An 8,870-nucleotide genomic window follows, 5' to 3' on the forward strand; every position below is an offset into this window, starting at 1 on the left:
ACTTACAGCAAATTGCTTAAAACCACTTTTCTCACAGTTTGAACACTGAACCAAAAGCCAGCTAAATCAGTTTCAACTGTATAACATCCATAAATGTATGGCTCTTTTTTTCTCAGCTGACCCCACGGGGGGCTCCATACAAGGAGTCAAACTGAGAAGCCAGGGGAAATGAGGGGAAATTTAGGGGAGGTTGGGTACAAGTGTTTAAGATTAATGGGACAATCCTACATTTGGCCGAGAGTTCAAACATCATGAATTGCATCACTTCATCAATATGTAAATGTAAACAGTGTATCTGTTCACATAATACAGTTTTCTCATGGCCGTGAGCGTTCTTGACACCTGTCACAGGTGCATCTAAGAACATTAATAATAGCTGCATTCCACTTAGAGTAGGTGTCACAGTGCCTGAGCTCTGAGGTGTACGGTAACCTATTTAAAAACTTGAATACAACAGAGTCATCATTGATTAGTAACAACCTGTATATTTCCTGCGAGGCAAAGTCAAAATGTCTGCCATGAGAAATATCTATTAGGCAAAGGCTCAACGCTGACGCTTCCTTTGATGGACGTGCCTGTCCTATTTGTTCAGATGACACCTTGGACATTCCACCTTGGTTACTTACAGTACTTGTTTGATAGAGAAACATTGTACAACCATTACTGTGCTGTCTTCTACTATCATCTTTTTTGCAATGTTGCAAAAACCGTTTCAATAAAGTAGATATTTAATTATTCACCCATTTTTGTTGTTACTTGACAGCTGTTGACTTTTATGCGCTGCCAAGACGACCAACAGTACAGTTCAACAGCTTGACACTAAACATTTTACTTTACATATTACTGAGCTGTGTTTCACTTGTGCACTAATGGAACAATGCACGTATATAATTTAAAACAGCAATTTATCAATATTTGTAATTTCCTGATTCTAAATATGTAAAATATGATTTATTGCTTATATCTAATATTTCAAACTGACAACCAACCAAGTTCAATTGTATTTTCAATCATTAACATACTATCAGCCATCAGCGAACCTTGCAGCTCTTGTAAGCTTGCATTTTACTTGTATTATACAGGTTCCTGAATTGATACGAGGTTGTAACGTGTGGACAATCCAAAAAGAAAGTGTTGAAGAGCCAGTACAGATACAACAACTGATAGCCATTAGAGAGGCCTTCGATTTTGTGTGTGTACACAAGCCAGTTAATAATTGTAATAATTGCAATAACTGTAATAATAATGTCTGCATATGATTTACATCTAGGCAAAACAAGACACGTCTCCCGGCTCGTTTTGAATCATTACTCTAATACTATAATTACTGTAATAGGTACATAAATTACATACCTATTCATATTCAAATTTGTATACACTCAGCTATTCATTTGCTCATTACCTAAACTGTGTGATAACAATGTCTAAGCCGACATCAGGTTGTTTCAGCCTCTACTGTATGTACACAGTGGCCTGTGAACCTGGTATACACATCTCAGACATCATGTGTGTAATCGTGTTCTTTCACTTTCTGTCTGTTCAAGTTGAAAGTCATGGTCATTTCCAGTAAACTGTAGAAACCAGAAATAACCTGAAAGACAAGCGGAGAGGCCGACTCAAGGTGTACAAGAGAGGAGGAGGAGGAGGAGGAGTGAGGAAATGGGGAAGTCGCGAGTCTGGAGAGAGAATGCAGGTGGGCGGAACATTCAGTAAGCAGAAAAACAGGAACAAGGTGATAACACATGCTAAAGTACACCTGCACACCTGAGTAAAGCCACTCCTTTCCCAGCACACATCTGAGATGGTTGAGGAGTGGAGGCAGAAAAATACAGTTCCCTATTTAACTTTAACAGTTGACAGCCCTATCGACATCGATTCTGGTTTTGTTTGGAAGGATTTCGGAGACTAGAGAGAGAGAGTTTTTTTGCGGTGTGCATTATACATTGCTTTTGTTTACAACTCAAAACTTAGCAGCAGCAACTTCAGAGTAGGACTTTATTGTGACCAACATACCCAATGAAGATGTGGTCTATGAAGGTCACCATCCTCCTCCTGTTCTGCTATGGTGAGTACAGAGCAGCTAACATAGATCTCTGTTGTGATTTGCAGATGTTGATTACAGGCACAACCTTTAATGGGCCATTTTGTCAACAAAGTCCTAATAGGAGAAATAAAGAATAATGCCAACGCAATAAAGCCTAGTTATATATTTGACAGGGTGAATTCCTCTCTTTTGAAATGAGGGAGCGTCCCAGAGCACAATGAGGACTTTGGTCGTTTTAAATGATAGTTATCGATGGAAAATGCAATTTCATTTTAGAAACTGGCTGATGTAATATTGACTATATCATTGTACAGCTTATAAAAATTTTGATTGGACTACTCTGTGCGTAATCTCCAACCTTGTGTCTTTCACATTTTCAATAAACTACATGGGCTATCACATTAAAACTGTAATATGCCCTGGGTTGGTAAATCACTAGTTATGGTGTATATGGCTTGTGTGTATGAATTACTCAGAACTACCTTGAGCTTCTGTATCCCTTTCCTGTATGCCAGCCCAAGAGATGGCAATTATTTTCTTGTATCAAAGATGTGACAGGTAAAGTTAAGGAACAAAGTGCAAAGCTTTTAGTTTCAGCCACCAGCAGAAACCAAGTCCACCTTACACTATCTCCCTGTGTGTCCTGGATCCAGTGTATGTGCGCTGTATCACTTAGCAGCTATACTGTAAAATTTGAGTGACTGTGCCTCTCTCAGGACCTCCTATATGGGGAGCTGCACTGGCTGAGGATGCTGCGGCTTTCACAGTTTTACAGTATGTGCAGTGATTGAAAATGTGGGCAGCAACACCGATAAAAGCGAGATGTAACCCGAGGAGGCCGTCTACGGCTCTTGTTACAGTACAGAATAGTGTTCTTACTTTACAATTTAGCACGAAGTATCACTACAAGAAAATATAAAAGAAATGCAAATTTACTCTTTTATCAAATTGACATTTCTTTAGGATTTATGCATTTTATGAATATTATGAAAATTTATCAGGCTGAATGAGAACATGAACACAGCATTAGCATCCGCCATGAAATGATTCACATAGACTTTGCTCTTTTGCCCTTTTTTTTTTTTTACTACAGCTTGTCTTTCTACTGGCAATGGGAGAGTGTCTTTTGTCTCCAGGAACTTTAACAACGTACTTCACTGGGACCCTGTGAACCCTGCCTTCCCCGGGGAAAAGATCCTCTATAATGTCCAGTACTGGAGGTAAGACCGACTGATGAGTGATTATTACACTTTTACTTCCATTGCCTTCTTGCACCTTTGTGCCTCAGTGTACAGCTCCATATGGAGAGGTGGGTCAAAGCAGGAAAAATGTGTTTGCAGGGTAAATACTCGGTCAGCACATAGTGTCAGTGTACATTTCAAGGAACTGTAAAATGAGAGATGTGTAGACTGGTAACACATTAGGAGTACAACCCTGGTCACCAGATGGTCTGTGCTAATCTACAGGGGGAATATATTCTATACGGACACATTGGATCTATATTCTAAAAAAAGTTTTTGTTATTATAGTGACATCTCATGCTGAGAAAGACTATTATTTTAGTTAGAGGATAAGTCTGGTGATATTCTGTAGTTGTCAACCGAAAACTATGAAAAAGACATAAATGAGCCACTTTGTCGCACTACTTATATATATGATAAGATATGTTCCTTAATTACGATGAACATGGACACTAAAGTTAATTTTGAGCCGATCCCACATACACCGTCCTGCTGTTGTAAATACGCACTAGCACACCAAATCCACACTGCAGATAGCTATAGTCATTAGTATGGACCACACTCTGCTCTCTTCATTGAAACACTCATAGTGCGCTTTCATGGCTTCCGAGTAGAATTTTACTCTTTCTTCTTCTCAGTCTTTACAAATCACCTCAACTAAATGGAAATGTCATCTTGTCTAATTACTCATGACGCAGTCTCCCAGACAAATGTCAAGTGCCACCCCTATCCTATTGACTTTTCTCCTAGCCACTGTCACCTGGAATTGCTGGAGTGACTTCCAGCATCAAATCAGCTGCAGAGGAAGACTGGTTTAACTATGCCCGCTCAATATCAGGTGCTTGTTAAAACAAAATACTGTCATTTGTCTCCCTCAAAAAGGCGCCGCGTGTTCAAATGATCAATGGGTGATTTGGCATGGTCACTGTGATCTTTGTGTGGTTATTTCATTGTAGCCATGTACTGCACAGAACTGCCTCAGTGCCTGAATGTATAGTAGGTTATCAGAATTTCATATCAAAGTCTTTGCTTTTTGGTAGTCTGTGACTCAAACAAGTGAATAGACAACTGTATCAAATGGTGACTATCTTCAGGGAATTAAACTCCACATAGCACATTTTGATTTTCATTTTGGTACCAGTGAACCTACAGTAATACACTGCCGTGTTCATGTTCTCCCACTATCACAGTTTGATCAAATTGTACTGCACTTCTTTTTTACAGTGATGCTGAGAAGCAGCCATACCAGATGAAACAGGAATGTCAGAACATTACTGCTCTGTCCTGTGACCTGACTGCAGAAACCCCATCGGTTCATGATGTTCACTACCGGGCTCAGGTGTACGTTAACGGTAGCTGTATTGGCCGCACCAACACGTTTAAACCCATAGCAGACAGTAAGAATCTCCATGCTCATTCATGCATTTCTTTGTTTCCTCAAAATCAGATGGATACTACTATTCAACATCTATTCATTCATCTTTCTTTGTCTCTGTAGCTATTCTTGGTCCATCCAACTTGTCTATACACACAACAGTGTCATCCTTGCATGTTAATGTCACCCTGCCCTTGGGGCCAAACGGAGTCTCCGTTGCGGACATCATCACAAGGAGCAAAAATGGGCCCTACAAAACTGTAGCTATTTACACCTTAAAAATCACCCACCCTAAGTGGGCTGCACAGGTGAGTCTACATTTAAACAAGAGAATATACTGCACACGTATTTGTTGACTCATAGAATGAAACAAGCCATCACATATTATTTTGATATAATACAACAAGTCAAACCAAAGATACAGAAATTCTTGTATCACCACCAAAACTTAACACACAGGATTGGAACCAGGTTTTGCTTGCATATTAATTTACAATCTTTTAGTAAAGGGACTAACACAGAAAAACAACTACACATACGTTATTAATGTTTTGAGATGCTGCACATAGCATGTTTACAGAGCCGTAGAGGCAGGCTTATGTTTGCAATAATAATAAGCTGACAACCATACTAATATGATGATTCTTTTTAATTATCAAGACTAAATTGTTTATGTGATTTAAGTTGGATTTGGCCTTTAAACTGTGATTTTATTGAGTAAATCTGTGCTATCCATCTGCCCCCAGGTTTTCCTGTTGTCTTAAAGTTTTTTTGTTTATTCTTATTGAGCTGAAATGTGTCTGGATTCTCCAGAGTTTTCTTGTTTATCTAACCTGTGCAACCTGCAATGGACTAAATTGATCAGTTGTCATCCATATGACCCACTGTGTCTCCAGGTCAATAAAACCACAACTGGCCAGTTCGTCATCAACTTGAAGAACAACCAAACAGAGTACTGCGGCTACGTGGTCTACCAGCCTTTATCTGAATGGGGTCGCCCAGAAAGTGAGAACGCCTCCTTCTGTGCCACACTGCCAGGTGAGGACAATGCCGAACACTACCTCTTCTCTTCTCACACACTCTTCATAATACTGCATAATATATTGATCAGCACATTAATATTGGCTAAGAAAGGATTTCTGTATAAAGTGAAAATCACTTGCCAAACTTGAATGGATAAAGTTAATGAATAACTCAATGTGGATTTCTGAAAACTTGACAGAAGGGAGCAGATTTACCATTATAATATTTACAAAAACTTTATTTAATTTGAGGCAACATTGTGACACTCAACGTGTTACTGGGAAGCTTTCAAGGACCCACCTGCTGTGGTGAAAATGCAAGAATGAAGATACTTGATGTTGTGTTTTTTTTACGTTGTACTTGAAGTATTTTGTGATCATCTCCTCAAGTGATTGCAGCCACTTGTAAACAATGTAGTGTTAATAAATAAATCAAGACAGTTTGTTATAAATCAGTCCCTTTTTAGACGCCTGCATCTGCGTCAAGCTTCACTGTCGCACAGTATCAGTAAACAGGTAAACTCCACCTTTTAAAACTAGAGAGATGCTGGTTTTGCAATAAAATGGAAAATATTGGTACGAGAGCCCATGCCTCTTAAAATACTCTTAACTCTTGAATGACAGTAAAAAGAAATGAAGAGCTTTTCCAAGCTACGTGCTTGCGCGGGGACCTCTCCCTCCTCATTGTTGTCATACTGATGAAACAGGAGATTAGATTACGCAGTCTGTTTGCAAAGGTGACGTTCTTCTCACAATAGCTAGCTTGCTTAGCTTCTCTACTGCTAAAACTGACAATAACAAATGTACTACAGGCGACATTATGCTTTTTTATTACATAAGTGAACAAACATTCCAACTTTCAGAATGCACTCAAAGCCATAGCTATCATATTCCTGAAGGGGGGAAATCCACTTCTATAGGTTGCTGTGTAGATTTCTGTTGAGATAGGTTCCTGTTCACCAGCACTTCGGAGAAGTACTCGTATGTATTGGTACATCCAGGAATATAGGGAGTAGCACTGTAGCATGCCTGTGGCTGGCTGGGCTGTTAAATACACTGACAACATGCCTAAACTTGCGTGTCACAAAGGGGATTTTTCATAACTCTTGAGGGTATCTGATTTTACAGATGTGTTGTTTTTTCCCAGATTAGTAAATGACACCAACTCTCCTCTCCCTCAGGTGATGATGATAATTATCTGATTATTTTGCCATGGCTTCTCGTGAGTGCTGCTCTTCTGGCGGCCATAGTCATAGTGGCAGTGGTGTGTACATGCAACTATGTGAAGGGTGGAAAGGAAAAGAGCATGCCACAGCAATTGGTAAGACTATTCTTTCTGTGTATCTATTTCCTTTGGTGTGTCTGGTTCACAACAAGGAAGTGTTGCCTTACTGGAAAATTAAGCCCTCTGGCACATTAGATGCGGTACACATGTTCAGGGTGCTTATGTGACACAGCAACTTAAAGTAATTACAGACACAGAAACATTTAGTGAATCAAAGAATGTTTCAGTGACTCATGGTGATGACAAATGAGGGGTGGTTGAAGTCTTGTGTAGTTGTATTTCTCTTGTAGGTATACTGGCTTTGCCCTTTGTATCAATGTGGTGTAAAATGTATTAATTAATCTTTACTTTTAATAGATCTCATAAACTGCCAGCAAATTTACTTTTACAGTTTTTATCATGTGGTATAGTCCCACATTTTAATTTTGATGGCCGTTGCAAGCTGTTGACTCATACAAAAATTGAGCACTTATTTGACTTTGATGGCTCTGTTTTCCTTATCTTCTAAACAGGTAACCACATCCAGCAGCGCGCCCAGAGTACTGGAGTTTCCAGATAGGAATCTCATCATTTCCAAACCAGAGGTCTGCGTTCAAAGTGACCAAACAGTTTATGCAACGATCCAGATGAAGCAAAATGTGCAATCAGTTGGGGCTGGAGGTTATTCTCCCCAGGACGTCCTCTGCCAAGCCTGGCAAGGCAGCACTGGTTCCTCTGTGGGCACAGGTGCACACAGTCCGGCCCCAAATTCCAAGGACACAAGCGTCCAGTCCTCTGAAATTTACAGTGTAGTGGCTGTCCATGTCCCTGCTGAAGATTTTCAGCAGGCTACCACTGAAGACACAGGAACCAGTAAGCTACCATTGTCTTCCATTGGAGGAAGCTGGGATAAAGGTGGAATGGGTCCAGAGCTGACCGGTTCTTATCCAGCCATGCCATCGTTTTTGCACACAGTGCGCGATGCCAACGGAAAACTCAGTATAGTTGACCTTAACTCAGAGACAAAACCCCTTTTATCTGACCTCATAGACTTTGAGAAGGAGGGGCCATGGTTGACAACCTTGCAGAGCTTCGACAGCTCTGAGCATTCAGACTCAGGGTGTGATGATAGCACTGTAAACACGCCAACCCACCCGTACTGCAACACCCATTATTCCCCATCTCAGCCTGATTTCCACCAGGCATGTCAGAGCACACAATCTAGCGAAGTCATATTTGAATCAGGTTACAAAGAAAACTGGATGCCCTCAATCCTTCTTGGAACTACATCCAAAGACAGTTGTGAATACAGAAGGACAAACTATCCTTGGACGATGACTGGTCCCAAGGAGGAGGAGGAAGGTGAGGAATAAGAAGACAAAGGAGGAGAGGGGAGATCAAGGCAAAATCTTCTGGGAGGTCTAGTTCAAGAATAATTCTCCTCTCTATAATCTCTAAGACTAAAACTTTTTTTTGGGTCCTCAAATAACATTTAAGATGTTTCATTGCAGAACTCTTTTTAACAAAAGGGGGAGGAGGAAGTTGATGGGAGCACTGACAGGTACTTTAGTGACAAAGCAGATCTCTGGCAGATGAATGACTTTGCTGTGGGCTGATGATGCAGACAGACATCCAAATGTATTCTCTCTGCCTTTAAACACATGTCATTCCTAGTTGTGATATACTATGCGTTGCTGGAAATCGAATTTTATTTATTAATCCACAATTGTAAAATGTTGAGAAAAATAAGTATGGATATGGAGTTTACATTTGAGAGTGTCATTGTATATACATTGTAAAGACCTGGTTTTCTTTGTCAAGTAATTTTTTATTAAGATAACCACATTTTTACAAACAGAATTTGTATTTAAAAGATTGTTGAAACCTGAACCCAAAGTTAAATCCCTCTTGTCATGTGTTTATG

General features: G+C 39.9%; 1 protein-coding gene across 1 annotated transcript; it reads left to right on the forward strand.

The window, feature by feature from the left end:
- Positions 1-1,992: 1,992 nt before the first annotated feature.
- On the forward strand, positions 1,993-8,646 carry ifnlr1 (interferon lambda receptor 1). The gene is made up of 7 exons (XM_070912608.1): positions 1,993-2,065; positions 3,138-3,264; positions 4,510-4,682; positions 4,784-4,968; positions 5,557-5,698; positions 6,864-7,003; positions 7,480-8,646. Exons 1-7 carry the CDS (start codon positions 2,017-2,019, stop codon positions 8,317-8,319), a joined length of 1,656 nt encoding a protein of 551 aa, XP_070768709.1. The 5' UTR covers positions 1,993-2,016; the 3' UTR covers positions 8,320-8,646.
- The last annotated feature ends 224 nt before the right edge of the window (positions 8,647-8,870 follow it).

The sequence above is a fragment of the Enoplosus armatus genome, chromosome 9, assembly GCF_043641665.1.
Source record: "Enoplosus armatus isolate fEnoArm2 chromosome 9, fEnoArm2.hap1, whole genome shotgun sequence".
Lineage (NCBI taxonomy): Eukaryota > Metazoa > Chordata > Actinopteri > Centrarchiformes > Enoplosidae > Enoplosus > Enoplosus armatus.

Excerpts from the sequence above, each read along its gene's own strand:
- ifnlr1 (XM_070912608.1), top strand. The coding sequence starts at position 2,017 with ATGAAGATGTGGTCTATGAAGGTCACCATCCTCCTCCTGTTCTGCTAT. Across the intron at positions 2,066-3,137 it reads CCTCCTCCTGTTCTGCTATG|CTTGTCTTTCTACTGGCAAT; the intron begins GTGAGTACAGAG and ends TTTTTACTACAG. Across the intron at positions 4,683-4,783 it reads GTTTAAACCCATAGCAGACA|CTATTCTTGGTCCATCCAAC; the intron begins GTAAGAATCTCC and ends TTGTCTCTGTAG.